This window comes from Pocillopora damicornis, chromosome 10, assembly GCF_964200805.1.
Source record: "Pocillopora damicornis chromosome 10, jaPocDami1.2, whole genome shotgun sequence".
Lineage (NCBI taxonomy): Eukaryota > Metazoa > Cnidaria > Anthozoa > Scleractinia > Pocilloporidae > Pocillopora > Pocillopora damicornis.
Window position 1 is genome coordinate 1,538,160 of NC_142679.1, and position 16,841 is coordinate 1,555,000.

Here is a 16,841-nt window from a genome sequence, read left to right on the forward strand (position 1 = left end):
GACAAGAGATTTGCACTCATCATTTGATTTACCAACAGTCATATGTTATCAACAAACCGCGAAGTATGGTCCAACCACCCCCACCCCCACCCCTTACCCCAACTTGTGGGTGCAAACTGATCGTTTTCGTGCAGCATACCTTTAATTCATGTTAGTTCTTGATATCATATGTGATATCTGATACTTCTGTCGGTTGGTATTGGGTTCTTTAAACAACGTTGGATTCCTGAAAGGACCTACTGTTAAATTACTTTTTCGCTAGCGTGAAAAATTTTGCAGAAGACAGATCCTTTTACTTACTTCCCACGCAGGGATTAGGACACGTGGTACCAGCAAAAACACGCGCTTATTTCCATAGAAACGTCAGGTCCATTGTTCGTTTTTGCGCGTGCCCCAGCCTCAAACTTGTACAAACAGTCAAAAGCTTGAAGGAGGTGAAGTGTCGAGGTAATGGAATATCGGTGTTTTTGTTGCTGAATGTGAAAGGTACAGGTGTGTATCGATTTCCTCCTATTGGCGCAACATTTGCAAAGAAGGGAGAAGCAATGATCATAGATCATATCCATGCTACCGCTGGATTTCAAGAGTTTAAAATTTTGACACACGACCCACGCGCACAATTCTTTGAAAACTTGAAGCCCATTCTTGTGAAACGTTTATGGTTATTTATTGGTACCTTTACACACCTTTAATTTGTTTCAAACAGGAAACCCTTGTGGAGAAGAAAAAGGGGTTTTTAATTGCCATCTGAAATTTGTAAACAAACAAACAAGTCACTAGCAGTTTGTGATTTTTTTCCAAGTTATCCCCTTCGCGTGCAAACTTTTTCGACTGTTTTGCCGAGCTCTTTTAATATCTCAACTCTATGATAGCGATCAAGTGAGCGTTCTTGTCGATTGTCTTCCAATAATATGGTTAGAGACCTTTTTTGTAATCATTTTGCCCTTTAAACCCTTTTCAGCTGTTTTCAAATGTGTCAAAATTTAATTACTGGATGAAACTTTCGCTCAGCAACAATAATTCTTCAATAACGATGTTTCTGTCACTTCTACTGAAATCAGACGAAATAATGAAAAATCTTTAAGGATGTTAATCGGGATTTTTGCGTTTATTTATGTTAATCTATTAGCTAATAGTATATCTATAAGTTGATCTCGCAATCCTCTCAGAGAGCCTCAGGATCGAAAGAGACTTAGCAAAACAAACTTCGAAATTAAGATTTCTTGAAAGATTTTCGATAAGATTCAACAAAGATCTTGCAATAGGATGCTCCTAGAATCTTCAAGGATATTTAGATATCTTCAAAGTCCTTAAAATTGTAAGTTTTGATAAGGATTTTAAGAGAGGCTTTCTGCTCTTTTCTCTTTTCCAGTTGGATTTTTCCGCGCCATGGAGTGAAAATGAGGAGTCCTTTTGGGCTCAAAGAGAAAGGGAAAATTTTACAAAGAGCTACTAAATCATGTCAGAGCCTCTTGGATCTGCGTGGTCTGCACATTGCCAGCATACCTAATGAAATCTTTGCAAAGCCTTTGGTGGAAAACTTGATAGTTTTAGAACTAAGTTTTAATGGCCTCCAGTCACTTCCCAGTTGTATTTGCCAACTGGTTAGTTTGGAGGAACTTTACCTTGGACATAATAACTTAAAAATTTTGCCCAAAGAAATTGGAGATCTTCCAGCCTTGACAAGACTTGATCTGGTACATAATGGTCTTCAAGAAGTCCCATTTTGCATTTCAAGATTGAGAACTCTAGAGTGGGTTAATCTGGCTGGGAACCTGGTGGAAGTTTTACCACCTTGGTTGCTTCTTCTACCAAACCTTCAACATTTGTACCTTGTACGTAACCTCATTGAAAACATCCCCAGGGATTGTTATCTTCAAGGAATAGATTGCATACGCAGGTACTTTAGATTGCCTTGCACTAGAGATGCTAGTGACAGAAACTGCCACACAAATTTGAGGCTATCGTCTCCTCAAAGAAAATGCTTTACAAGACCAAAGCTGCGCTCAAATACTTTGGACAGACCCCTGTTGTTGTCTGAAAGTGAACCAGATGTAGGATTTAAAAAGTTAGTCTGTGAGCAGACCTCCCCTAGTTCAAGATGTTCACCAATTGAAGATGATTCCATGATTTCCGCATCCTTGCCTGTGGAAACTTTACCAGGTAAATACGTCGAGCAACATCAGAACATTGTATCCAATTTGGAAAAGGCTCATCAGAATGAACTTTGTCTGGTTAAACAACAGAAAAGCAAGCTTCTTCACAAGCAGGAGCTTAGAAAAAAAAACATTGACTCCTTGCGTAAGATAAAAGAACAGTGTAAACCGGCACCATTTCCTTATACAAGAAGGAGGTTAGATTTTAGCCTGGATCTTGAGAGTCTGAACAGAAGAAGACCAAGATGCTTGACTACAAGTGAATATGGAACTTGTTCCTCCATTACAGAGAGCATTGGAGTAAGGGAGCATTCGCTCCTAAACAGAAAAGATTCTCTTTTGAGTTTTCAATCATCTACTTCACTAGATGATGCTTTCAACAACAATTTACCAGCAAATCGGAGGCAGAGAAAGCTCTCAAGCGACAGTGGCAGCTCATGTTTGAGTGAAGTTTCTGAAAATGACTGTTACATCAATGACTCTGACTTAGAGTCAGTTATTGACCGACGTAGACACATAAGTCTGGGAGACATCTGTGTTATTATCCCAGAGGAAAATATCACTGGCCATCTGCAGTCAGAATTTCATCTGAAGGTGTTAGAAGATATGTCATTTGCTCCTACACTCAAGAGTCGGGAGGTGCTTGCTAGTGAAGTTATTGAGATGACACCACATGGAGCCGAGTTTTTCAAAGATGATCCAGCCATTATCAGTTTTCCTTTCGATGTTAAAGTTGGAAGGTACGATGTTGTCACTTGTCTTTGCAGCAACACTGGCTTTGGGCAGAGAACAAGTTGGGAAAAAATGAATCCAAGTGACTACAAGGTCTTCACTTCTCATGTAGAAATCAGAGCCTACCATTTCAGTCTTTTTGCGATTGTGGTAACAAAAGGCTACCCTGAAGCTCGCAAGACCATAAAAGCTGGTATAGGTGGTTGTCTCCACATCCCCGAAGTCCCTGGAATGGAAATTCTCTTCCCAGACACATCATTACTTCATGATATTGAAGCATCTGTGAAGGTTCTTTATGCAGATCACCCTTATGATGTTGATCATTCTGACCCAGAGGCATTAGCACTTGCTACACCAGTTGTCCAACTTGGTCCTCATGGCTGTGTGTTTAATCTACATTCTGCTGACTCTGTAACTGTGCACCTTCCACTTCCAGATGGCAAAGAGATTTTAGAGAGGTATGGAGACAGGCAGCTCACATTTTGGTGTAGTTCTACAACAGATGGAGAAGATCTCCAGTGGCAGCAGTTCTATCCTAGGTTTTTCCACATTGATAACGATGACAATGCTCTATGCTCTGTGTACTTCTCCGTGGAGCATTTCTCTTTCGTTAGAGTTCTCTGGAACATTATTGATACCATTTTGTGGGAAGCTAAGCTGGGTGCTTCTAGTATCATTCCTCTGTTCCAATTCAGTGTTTCCTTTCAAGCTTTGATGTCAGAAGTGAGTGAGAATGGACTGAGGTTTGGCCTTTGTATAGCGTGCTACAGATTTGGTAAACCTTTGGAGGACATTGGCAATTTTCCTACTGTTGTTGGTAAATGTATTGCACCAAGACTGCTACACACAGGAAGGCTGCAAATCAGGTAAGCTTAACTAGATTGTATGTATTAAAATGTATGCCTTATAAATGTGCACCAGCACATGCAGGATTTTCCAATACTGGGGTCCAACTTTTGAAACATCAGTGACTTACAACAAAACAAATGTGACTTCATTTTACCCCAAATTTAGAGTAGCTATTTTAGTAGCTCATATATTTAGGAGTATTTGAATTAATGGGAAAGATACATTGTAAATTAACATAAACATAGTATGGTAAAAACCCAAATCGGCAGGTCTTTTTATTATCAACTGAAGGTATGTTTTTACTCTTTATCAAGGAAGTGTGGCATGGGCCTTAGAACCCTCTCCTCCACCCTCCCCCCCCCTCTTTATCTGTACAATTTGTGCAGAAAACAGTGTGTAGATTAAGGAAAAAATCATCTGATGAGAGCAGACACCTTTCTCAAGCCTTTTTTTTTATTTTGTACATATTAAAAGTAATCAGCTCTAAAATTAGTTGAAGAGGAGTAATGTGTTTTTCCTCCTTTACCTTTTCAATTATTTTTTCTCAGTGTCTCTGAACCATTTTATAACTTTAAACAATGCAAAATTTCACTCTCTCCCCAGCTTAAACCTTAATTGACTTGATATGACAATTCACATTGTTCATACTAAACACTTTCTTCAAACCATATCTGTTACAAGGTTGGAATCAGATCATTTTGACGCAGACACCTCAATTGGTGTTGAAGATCTTGTAGCTGTGGAGAACTTCACTGGCCGTCCATTTGTGATTCAGTTTGGATGTCGATTTAAGGGAGAGCCACCATATGGAAACTTTGGTAATGCTTTTGTGGAGGAACTATCAAAGAGTGGTGAAAACAAGCCAGTTTTCTCTTTCCTCTTAAATAGGGTAAGCTCTTATGTAATGCTTAACTTCACTGAACAACTACAACTTAGATTTACTTTCAAAGGAGAAGAGCAAACCTCCCATGAAATTTTCTGAAGCTTAACCTTTGAAACCCTAACATCAGTATCCAGATTATCCATACTCTTTTCTTATCAGTTCCTTTGGTACTGACAAGGAGAATTTGTGTAATCACACAAGTGCTTAGGTTGATGATCATTTCCCTTATTCTCATGATCTTAATGAATGATTCAGCAATATTAATGTAAAGAGAAATTAGAAGCTGGTCATTCTTAGGGTTAACAGCAAGAGAGCATCAGACTGCAAAATTTAAAGGTTTTGGGTTGAATTCCTTAAGGTACTATAGGTTTTTCTCCTTTGTCCTACACTCGCAAGAAGAAATCAATAATAACTTCCTCTAATTGACTACTTAACTTATAATTTACATCTTTCTTACACTATAAACCAACAAGAGTGACATTTCTGCTGGTGACTACACTTACTGCATAAATTATGTATTCAATTACTTTGCCTCACAATAACTATCTTGAATTTAAACTCTTTCTTGCAGCCTCGTGATGCTGATGATGCTGATAGCTGTCTTGATTGGGAAGTTCAATTAACCAAGGAACTGACAAATGTGCTGAGCATCAATGCTGAAACAGACATGGGTGATGAGGTGTGGCATGAAGTTGCTAAACAACTGGGTTATACCCCACGAGAGATAAGCAATTTCAGCATAAATGACAACCCAATGGCAGCAGTTATCGCAGACTATAAAAGACGCGGTGGAATACCTCATCAGTTCATTACTGCTCTTTACAAAACAGGTTCCCCAGGGAATGTAGTGAAACAGAAAATGAACAACAGGACTGGATCCACAAGAATGGTGGAAGAAGACACGTCAGGTGAAAGTTTGTTTTTGTGTGATCCAGAGGGCCATGAAATCTCAAGGCTAAATAAATTAAACATCTATGTGAACAAGATTTAATCCTCTTCTCCCCCCCCCCCCCTTATCATAGTAGAAAGTTTTTATTCCTCTCTCCAAGAATTTCTGACCACTTAACCCTTTAACTCCCATGATCTGATTGTTAACTCTCCCCTCTAAATGCTACAAACTTCCTTGTAAAGTAGCTGAGAGAATTTGGTGTTAGATCAAGATAACAACTACTGATACGTTTGTTTCTTATTACTTGTTTGTTGGATAATGTATGGATATTATAGGGAGAAGTAAGATGTTAATCACTTCTGGAAGCTAAAGGGTTAATGAATGGAAAGAGTGTTTCTAGGTTGCAAGATGTAAAATGTTAGGTATTAATGTGTCATCAAAGAGAAAATTCACCTCCATCACATCTGAAAAAAGACAATATACTTTAAACAAAGTCCTTGTTCTTTTAGATGCACAGACATAATATTCCATACTTTTCTCATTCTTGACTGATTGCCCAATATTTTGATTCTGACAGAAATGGAACCCAAAATGTGCCCTTGTGTAAAAAAGAATGCTCGCAAACGACGACTTCCAGAGGCTATAAATTGGGAAGAGAAATTCCACGACCTTTCCCGAAAAATTGGAAATGGAGAGTGGAAACAGCTTGGCCGAGTGTTGGGGGTTAGTGATAGCAAAATAAAAGAGATCGAACATGACTGCAGCATCAATAAAGATAGCTTGTATGAAAAGCCATATCAAGTGCTTTTAGCATGGCGAGATCGCTACCCAGATCGTTGCAATATGACTACCCTTTCTAGGGCATTATGCAAAGTGGGGCTCGGGTATGTTGCAAGACAATACTGTCTTGCTTTAGAGATGGGTTGATATCACCCACTGTTAGTTGAAATCATTTAGTAAATACTGATTGAGAGAAAGTAGTCAAACAATGACTCAAGAGGTCGTGTCTTTTCAACAGTTTATTTTTGTCCTGGGGATAGAAAAATATTGTACCATAAGTGGAGTGGGGTAGGGAACTGAAGAAAAATTCATTTTGTTCTCTTAAAGAACAGATGTTGTATTCTATGACCTATTAATGAGATGTAAATTTACATTAATTAGCTTTATAAAGCACTTTTCTTTGGTCTCATACTTCTCCATGAGTAGAACACACCTCTCAATAATGAAGGAGATATCTGATTACACAAGATTAGCATGCTTAGTATGTACATTAAGCTGTAAATACTTATTTCCGTGAAATAATGTTTTATGTATTGATTGTGGGAAAGCCAACAAATATTTTCTGTACATCAGATGTGTCATACATTGCTTCATATCAAACAACTTCTTCCAGACATACACCATACAGTTAACCTAAGATATCATTAACATCTGATCCAATATTTCTACATGTGCGACAGTAATCAACCCTCAAACGTTTTGAGCCATTGTTAAGACTTGGCTAAGAAGACTTCACCTTTCTTTCAATTGCTGTAGTTTTAGTTTTTCTTTTTTTCATTTTATTTGAAAAATTTAGGCTTGCTTTTTCAATGCATGCAAATGAAAAGTGTAGTAAAGCTATTGGTACCTATTTTTTTACTATTAAATTTTAGTTTGTAACCATCCTGAGAGCTGGTCTCAGCTGAAATACTCTGCAAGTCAGAGTAGATTTACATCAGGATGCTTTTAATCTCACAGAGAGATATTAGATATGTATTGTTAAGTAGTATTTATTAGATAGTTTGTTTATTTTCCATCATTTTTAACTGTTTTCAAAGACAAATTCACTAACTCATGTAATGCATGAAGGGTTTTGTACCACGTTTTCTAAGTTTGCAATTTGTAATTAGTACACTTGTTTGTAATACAAAAAAGAAGGAAGGAAGTTAGTTTAATATGGAAAAATTTCTATAGAAAAGGGTAAAAAATACAAATGTAATATTTTTATCAGTAAGAAGCTTTGGAACCATTGTGAACTTAGCTAAAAGAAGAAAATGCGTAGGGTAATAAATTAAAGTTAATGTGAACAACAAAGAAATAAAGCAGAAAAAAATTGTTTCTTTCCTTACTCAAGGTCTTCTGTTTGTTTGTTTTTTGTCCTTCCATCAATTTCTTCTGCAAACACAGTTTTGAGTGGGTCCAGTAGTTGTGGCAGTTTTGAAAAATTGCTTGAGTGAACCTGTCAAAAAAGTCAATTGAGAAAGAAGTAATATGTTTCTATTAATATCTGCCTGGCTGGGAAATTAAGCAGAATGGACAATCACTGTTAATGTGGGGAATGCAGAACTCTGATCAATAATACCTCTTCCTAACTGAGTTTGAGGTCCATAATGTAAGTTTCAAAACACATTTTCCACTTGGATTTATGGCCAAAGCACATAATACATAAGCCTTAAATCTGAGCAAAAAAAGAAGGTTCTGTAACTTACAGTACAGACCAACAAAAGAAGCTAGCAAGATATCATTTTATCTCTAGGTTCACATAAAAGAGGAAGATTTCAATCAACCCTTTACACCCCAACATCAGTATGCAAATTCTCCATACTATGCTCTATACATTTCCTAAGGTGCAGACAAGGAGAATTTGTTTAACAATCAGGAGCATCTTTAGTCAGTGATCATTTCCTTTATTCTTGTGACTTAAATGTGTGAAATTTCCCTCTTAAGATACATTAAACTAAACATGTCTTCCTCTCAGGAAGGCATGAGATCAAAATGAGGCTGTAAGGATTGCCTGAAAATTTAATTTTTCTTCTTGTAATAAATTATTATCCATACAAGACCATGTAAAAAAACATCTTTGATCAGGAATTTCAAACACTTTATCCAAATGCGGCCATTGGCTGTGCCAGTAAAAGGGCTGTAAGGGAAAACCCAATCATGAAGGCTACCTGGAGGCTAAAAAGATGACAGTAGGAGGTCTCATAGACTGTCAGTGGTAGACTGCCATTAACCAGCTTTGAATAAAACCCTTGCTTGATTAATCCATAGTTTTTACTGTACCTTCATGTGATCAAATGCAATGCCTGTACACCTTGTAAATTGTTCACTGAACACTGGGATTTTAGGATAACGTTGACTAAAGTGATTCAATATGATAAACTTTGCACCCATCTTCATTCCACTTTCAATTGCCTCAGTAGTTGTACTGGTCAGAGAAGAAAACAAGTAAAAATTAAACAAACAAACCAAAAAGAAAGAAAAATAACAAAAAACAACAACAACAACAACAAGCAACTCAGGATGAAAAAAGGAAAGTTCACCTCACAACTACTGATTTTCATAATATCTTAGAGCAAAGGAGATGCCACTCCCTAATTCACAAACAAATCTAAGTCACACATTGTTGATGGCTTGATGTACAATTTATTTCCAAAAAATATAACAATGCACTTAAAAATCACAATTGTTCTCTCCCTTGAGAAAAAAAGTGTTTGATTTACTTTCCCTTGTTCTTTACCATTAACAAACCCTCCAACCCCCCCCCCCCTCCCCTCTCTTCCACTCTGCCTTATGTCAAACTTGGGCCAAATCTTTGTGTGGTTTTAAATTTGTCCTTTTTTAAACAACTGACTGACTGATAATATTTATAGTTTTCTCATTAGTTTGAAGTTGAGCGATCCTTCAATTATTTCATTGTTCCCTGACCAATCATCATTACCAAACCTGTGCTTTTTCTCTAGAGCTTCAATCATCAGTTCATCTTCAAGAGTGGCTTCATGAATGAGGAGATCAGCATCTGTTCCTGCAAAATATTAACACTTTGAATTATTGTTGTGCACCTGAATTTATCACCACAACGTTGAATTATTCTGACTACCAAAGAAATTTTAGGATTGATCTAGCCTGTTTTTCTGACAGCTTATACAAAACTGGTATAGTTTAAACCATGATTTTTTTACCTAGAAGGTTCACACACCTGGCTGTACTGCAAGATAGATCAACCTTACCAACTGGAATTAGATTTCAGGGTGGTTTGCTGCCAAAGCTATAGGAAACTGCCCCACACCAAGAAAACTGGTTGCCTTAAAGGAGAGCAAGCCACCTAGCTAGAGTGTACAAGAAAGGAACCATCTATTTTTGGATACATCTCTTCAGCCCTTGTGCCTCCTCCCACCCTTGCAAATGACTTACCAGCCTTAATCAGTGCTAGGCATGGTCGTGTATCGCCAGAATAAACAATCTTCCAGCCTCGTATGTGTGTCAATACCAAGCCATAGGCCTGTGGGCAGTGATCTACAGGCACTGTTAAAACCTGAAAAATAAAAAAAAACCCTCAACATTATTTCTGAGCACTTAACTCACAAATTATACATAGTTCTAGGCCACTATCGTTTTCTGTAACCACACAAATACACTGCATGTTTTTCTATTATTAATTATATTGTCTGCAATTCTGCATCCCACTTTTTCTGATTCCTTCAAGCTAGAGACCAGGAGACTACTTTTACATTAATCTATTAATAAATCTTTTGAAACTCACCTCCTTTGCATCTAAGTGATGTGTAACAGACCAGTAATCTTCATACAGGCCTTTTACAGTTAAGTCCCTGCTGTCCACAAACCTAGCATGAAACAATTTCATGAAAAGCATGATCACCTTTGGCTATGTGATTGTCTAGTCATATGTTTTGTAGCTTTACATCAGTTATGAAGTTTTTTCTTTTTTAATTTGTCGATCAATGTACTTTTAGCAGTCAATAACACAATTATATTAAACAATGATTCTTTCCTTGTTATTGACTTGACAGGAGCTACTGATAAGTAATATTTTTCAAGAATTAGATTAAAGACTTGGGTGGAGAGTGACATTTGGTATTAAACAGCAGGCAAAGACAGAAAAGTATTATAATCAAAACTACATGATTATTACATAATTATTAATAATAATAAAACAAAGATCATATCCATATGTATATTGCACTACATATTAAGTATTAATTACAACAACAAAATGAGGGGAATTTTAAAAACCTGTACTCAATATCCTCACAGAAGCTGTCATACTCCTTCAACCATTTTCCTATTTTGGCAGGACCAATGATTAACAGAACATCACCCTCCTACAATAAATTTAACTGAACTATTAACCTTTGGACTCCCAAGGTCTGATTGTTAATTCTCTCCTCTTGCTGCTATACATTTCCTTGTAAATTAGTTATGAGAATTTGGTGTAAGATCAAGATAAAAACTTCTTCCCGATAAGTTTGAATATTCTCATTAACTGTTTGCAAGAGAACATATGGATATCATAGGGAGAAATTACATGTTAGTCACTTCTGGGAGTTAAAGGGAAAATCCTTACCATATCTACTGTTTCTCTTTTCTTTAAAATACGAATTAGACCCTGTGGGGTAGAGTGACCAAAATAAAAATATAGTATAAATAAAACAAATTTGAAAACAATAAACAAACAAAGCAATAACAAAAAACAAAAACATGTATTTGAGCTTTGGAAACATACAAGTATGTAATGAAATAAACCCCTTAAACCTAATTGTCATTTAATTACAATTTTCAAGATAATTTCACATTTGTAAATCTCATTATAGGAAGTGCTCTTCACAAATTAAAATGTTTCCAACAAAAGGGAAAAAATGCACAGTGATGTTTACATTACACAGACATTTTCCTCCATAATGCTACCATTGATAAAATTCTGCATATGCAAACACCTAATGACTGACAAAAGGATATTTTTTGCTCTCTGTGAGAAGCCTGATTACATTTTTTCATCTTTTTCTGGCAATGCAGGTCAACAGTATTTTGCTGTACCCCCATACCTTAATTAGAAACTCTTTTAACTGTCTGTTACACAATGTGTATGATGTTAGTTTGGAGAATTTAGTATTGGATCAACTTATAATCCCCTAATTGACATTTTTCCTTATTCTCATTACCTGACTACTTGATATTGTATTGATATTGTAAGGAGAAATTCTGTCATGGTCACTCATGGGAGTTAAGGGGTTAACTGACTTATTGAATGACTGGTAGATCATTCATGGTTATTGTAACAAAATAAATCTTTATTATCTTACCAAGTGATGATCAGCATGAATGTGAGAAATGAAAACACATTTGAGTCGCCTCAGTACATGGTCCACATATTTACCATAATGTCGATAGAGCTGCCCATATGTACCTTCACCACAGTCAAGGAGTATGGAATCCCTCTCACTATTCACAAATTTAATTACACAATTGTCACATTATAACCCAAAACTTGCACGTAACTTGGTTTCTGTGCCACTTTTGCTTGTTGTATTCACTAAAACTTTCAAGAAATTAAATACAGAAACAAATGTTTTATGTGTAAGTGACACTATCAACTGCAGCTTCTTTGCCAACTTTTTGTTTGTAACACATTTGGATGGCAGCTGTTTTCCATTGTTTACTGGATGCGCACAAATCAACTTGGAAATTATTTGTTAATTTGAGATGTGTGGTCTAGTGATGAAAAAGAACCAATTAAAGGATAGAGGAGGTTTTATAATGTACATGATCATCTTTTCAACTGCTTGTAAGGTTGATGAAAATTGTCCAGGAAAAAATCCATTAAATATTCTAAGTTAATTTTGTCAAGGTTGGCAAACTGGAAAGATGCAAGGATAAACCAAAACAAAACCAGGATGTCTGAGGATAAAGAAGATTTCAGTGGATCATAAATCACAAATCAATGTCAAGTTTGAATGTTTTTACCAGGTGGGGCAAAGCTTCTATATTATTTACTCTTCTCCTTCATTTCCACTCTCATTTTTCTTACCTCATATTGATCAATGTAGAGCTGACATTTCTGTATTTTGATGGAATAGATGCCCCGGTTCCCAAGAAAACTACCTCGTAATCCTTGTGTTGCATTTCCCATGCACTTTTCTTTACTTTCATTTGAATCATTTCACTCAAAGTAAAACCACTTCTTTCAGTGCCTGATAGAGGTACTCCAACAGCATCCAAGGTATCTCTGAGAACATTCCTATACCTACTTTCTGCAAGTCTATTTGTAGGAGGACTTCTGATTAAGTCACTTGCCACCAAGGAGCTGCTAGTCAGTAGTGATCTGGAAGTACCAGCTACTGATAATGATTCCTTCTCTTCAGTACTTCTTCTCTCAAAGCCTTTATCACATAACAACTCTATAGATTGCTCATTTAAGAGTGCTTGAGTTTCTTTCATCACTGTGTCCACATCTAACTTTTGTAGTACCTCAGACCTATCAAACCCTTGTTGTTTACCTTCTCGAAGATAAAACTTGAGTAAATTCTCTCCTGGAAAGCAATTCCTTGGTAAGGCATCTTGTTTTATTTCCTGCCAAAAAATATGTGAGCAGTTACAAACTGTATCATAATACATTTGAACCTATCATGATAGACACTTTGTGTGAGCATCAGCATCTCTACCTATGACTATCTTGACATGAACCATTTGAAGTCCCACTGAGCTGCATCCACAGCACTAATTCCAGGGTTTGCCATATTTTACAATCCAATCTATGCTACAAATCATTCTATTAAATGATACTTACAGGTGTGTCCATGGTTTCCAATAGGGGAAAAATCTCTGGATTAATGGTGTGTAATTTACACTGAACAGTTCCTTGAGACTGAAACACCAGGGGTGCCATACACACGTGCTTGTTAATCAACAAATGGGACACCTTGTCTCCAAACCTGGTTTTTTATAATATTTAATTATGTCAATATTTCCCACCACAAATTTACAGCACATGGTTTAAAACAAGAGCTACACATAACAACTGTCCTGCCCATCAAAAAATAAAAGAATAACTGTCTTGCATCATTGCTCTATGTGTGGATAGCCCCTTAACCCTTTAACTCCCATGAGTGACCAAGACAGAATTTCTCCTTACAATATCAACCAGATAAGTGACGAGAATAAAGAAAAATATCACTTTGGGAATAACTAGTTGATCCAATACTAAATTCTCTGAACTAACTTTATAAGAATTGAATGGCTGACAGTAAGGAGAATTACAAATTGGATCTGGAAGTTAAAGGGTTAAAGAAATGTTTCTAGAGAAAATGACTCACTTCTTCAGTTAGTTGCATTAAAGTCATAATTTCTCCAATGATGACTTCACCTCAAGTTGTTAAAATGTCGGCAAGTGATTAACATAAAACTTCTCCCTACAATATCCATACATTCTTCAGCAAACAGGTAATGAGAATATTAAAACTAATCGGATAGAAGTTGCTATCTTGATCTAGCACCAAGTTCTCATAACTAATTTACAAGGAAATGTGTAGCAGCTAGAGGAGAGAATTAACAATCAGATCTTGGGAGTTAAAGGGTTAATTTTGACAACAGTGTGACTTTTTAGGACTACTCTCCTAAGGTTATTAGCATTCATACTTCTTGCTCAAAATCACTTATTCATAAACTAATAGGAAATAAATTCATTACAGGAACTACAATGAACACTACCAACCCTTTCATCCAATCTTTATATTCTTCATTTTGGAAAACATCCATTGGTGTCAAGTGTACGATAATGACAGGAGTTAAGTTTGGCCCTCCCTCCCAGTACTTTTTGAGCTGCTCATTGGAGACTAATGATGGTATAAATGCCACTGTGGGACATTCAATGATGAGAAAAACAGAGCCAGGCTGAGAAGGTCCCATGACTTGCTCAGGATGCACCTGGAAAAAAATGGAATGGAATATCTTGTATATCTTTAATGGACTGCAATCTGACAAGAGTAGGAACGCATTAACATACCCTCAATTAAGACAAAAAAGGATAAATTTGTGATGTTGATAATATGTGAATCAGATAGCCAAGAAATCTTCAGATAATTAATTGTTATGTATAAAAAATCATGCTCTGTTATATTTAAGTTGGCTATGAGTGATAAAAATTAACCCACAAATTTCATTTCCTTAGATAATTATATAGTACCACATTTAATGAAAGTTTCTTTAGTGAAAATAATAGTGTTTCTTTTATTGTACTGTTGAACAAACAATGTCCAATTGAGATTTAAAACTGACCTTGCGTCCATCTTCTAGCGTGACAGTCTTTCCAGCAACAAAATCCCTGAACAAGGGTCCTTTTGGTACACCTAGCTCAATGGCTTTCTTAGGGAAAAGCTTCCCAGGTAGAGTGGAAAGCTGGCAGATGTAGCAAACTGCAGTTAATGTCTCAGGACTGTCCATCTTTGCTTTTTTAACTGATGGCAGATCATCCACATCACTTGAAGGAGAAGAATCATCACCTAATTTCCAAGCACCATCTGCAGGGTATTTTGAAAGAGAGAGCCTTGAAACAGTAGTTTTATGTGTCTCTATTGGCAACCCAAGAAACCCCTTAAAAAACAGTGATTAGGATCTAATTTCTCCTTCCAATATCACCCCTAAATCAAATACTAAGGCCATGAGAATAAAGGATATTGTCACCTATTAAAGCAGCTCTTGATAGTTAAACAAATTCTCATTGTCAGCACCTTGGCAAAGGTAAGGACGTAAGTATGGAGAACATGCGTACTGATATAAGGATATAAAGGGTTAACCCTTTAACTCCCAAGATCTGATTGTTAATTCTCCCCTCTTGCTGCTACACATTTCCTTGTAAATTGGTTACAAGAATTTATTGTGAGATCAAGGTAACAACTTCTACCTGATACATTTGAATACTCTCATTACCTGTTTGCCAAACAATATATGGATATAATAGGGAGAAGTTACATGTCACTCACTTCTGAGGGTTAAAGGGTTAACTTTGCAAGCTCAACTTATTTTCTGCCTTGGTTAACATGTATTTGCATCAAATCAATTAATGGCATATAAACTAAGAAGAAAGCAATTAAATGTACACACTTTGAAGGAACACATGAAATAAAAATACACAATAGTACTAACCATTTAGAAGAACTGGCCATATCGTTAAATTTTCATCTTCATACTTGTCCTTATCTGCTCCTGTAAATCCAACACAATCAAACTTCAGGTTTTCATGATGCAAGAAAAATCTTGTGGCATGAATGAAATGAGACAAGGTGCTGGGTCCATGAAGACGAATGTCTGATTTTCCAAAGTCCCTCACTGTCATTGCAACTCCAGGCAGACCTCCAATGTACTCCCAACATATCCGCGTGAAGAAAAGGTTGTTCACCCTTGAGAGTTTTAGTTTGTGTTCAAAGCATAATCTCTGAGTTCCCTCTCCACAATTGAAAAGATATCTGTGCATAACAGCAATACAGCAATGTGAACCAGTGAATCAATCATGCAGTTATTCAGTCAATCAAGTTATCAGTCGATCGAATAACAACAAATCCCTCCATCGACCACCCAGTCAATAAATCAATCAGTCACTCAATCAGTCAGCTGATTAATCAGTCGGAAAGTGAGTCAATCAGTAAATCAATCAATTAATCTGTCCATCAAATCACGCAGTTGTCATTCAGTAAGTCGATAACTCACTCAATCATTCCCTCCTATTTTTTTCAAATGTCACTTCGAATTTAAGGTGAAAATAGACATTTAAGGTAGCTAAATGCCTAGAGAGAGAAAAAAATTAATATAAACAATAAATGTCATATTCATTTTGAGCATTAGACATCAGCATACCTCTGAGATTCAGCAAAGAGATATAACGATGGACTTGTGTCGCCAGTTTCTGTTCCGACAACTTGCAGATAAACATTTGCTGTTGGTTTGGACGTACTCAGGGATGCTGCCATTAATTTACACGTTCTTTGGAGTTGAAACTTCCTTAATAATGACAATACTCTCATTTAGAACGAAGGTAAAAAGTATTAAAAGACTTCACTACATTTTCCTCATGCTAGCCGCCATGTTGAATTTTATTCTCTGAGGAAGAAACGTGCCTCCTTACATGATGGTTTTGTAGAGACAGTGAACGACTGCTGGGTACCATTTCGTTCCCAGGATCTCTCGATCATTTGCGGCTCATCCCAGCGTAAAAGAAGTTATAGGATTTCAGAGCATACTTCTGGATGGTATAACTCCTGGAAGACGTGCATATAAACTCTAGCATTTTTTTCATACTACTCTTTAAACTCACCTACGGGCTCCGTTACCCGCTTTGCTTTGAATTCATTTACCAGCTGAATCTTTTCTTTCTTCTTACCTGTAATGTCCTTAAAAGTTCTTCACGGTGGCAAAAACTTACCCTCTGTATTACTTTAGGGCCGATTTCTTATTAAAACAGTAAATGGGGAACTAAATGGGGAAAGATATTTTCAAGGTTCAACAAACAATTTTTAAGAGTTGCCAGAAATAAGGACTGAAATACCACAGAGGCAACAACAAC

At 36.5% G+C, this 16,841-nt stretch overlaps 2 protein-coding genes across 4 annotated transcripts; one reads left to right on the forward strand and one right to left on the reverse strand.

Moving 5' to 3' along the window:
* Positions 1–201: 201 nt before the first annotated feature.
* On the forward strand, positions 202–7,612 carry LOC113667689 (uncharacterized). 3 transcript variants are annotated; one of them, XM_089185048.1, is made up of 5 exons: positions 202–492; positions 1,373–3,754; positions 4,419–4,626; positions 5,192–5,528; positions 6,087–7,612. In XM_089185048.1, the coding sequence occupies exons 2-5, from the start codon at positions 1,401–1,403 to the stop codon at positions 6,434–6,436; spliced, it is 3,249 nt and encodes a 1,082-aa protein (XP_089041174.1). In that variant the 5' UTR covers positions 202–492; positions 1,373–1,400; the 3' UTR covers positions 6,437–7,612. The 3 variants fall into 3 exon arrangements, with proteins under 3 accessions (XP_089041174.1, XP_089041175.1, XP_089041176.1); XM_089185049.1 differs by having other exon boundaries at positions 379–486; XM_089185050.1 differs by having other exon boundaries at positions 384–447.
* On the reverse strand, positions 6,514–16,390 carry LOC113667690 (zinc phosphodiesterase ELAC protein 2). Its single transcript, XM_027183550.2, has 14 exons — positions 16,136–16,390; positions 15,428–15,747; positions 14,561–14,802; positions 13,998–14,209; positions 13,074–13,218; positions 12,315–12,856; positions 11,590–11,728; positions 10,854–10,895; positions 10,523–10,611; positions 10,032–10,113; positions 9,683–9,803; positions 9,215–9,293; positions 8,552–8,696; positions 6,514–7,727 (listed from the first exon to the last, which is right to left on the reverse strand). The coding sequence occupies exons 1-14, from the start codon at positions 16,300–16,302 to the stop codon at positions 7,614–7,616; spliced, it is 2,439 nt and encodes an 812-aa protein (XP_027039351.2). The 5' UTR covers positions 16,303–16,390; the 3' UTR covers positions 6,514–7,613.
* Positions 16,391–16,841: the final 451 nt, after the last annotated feature.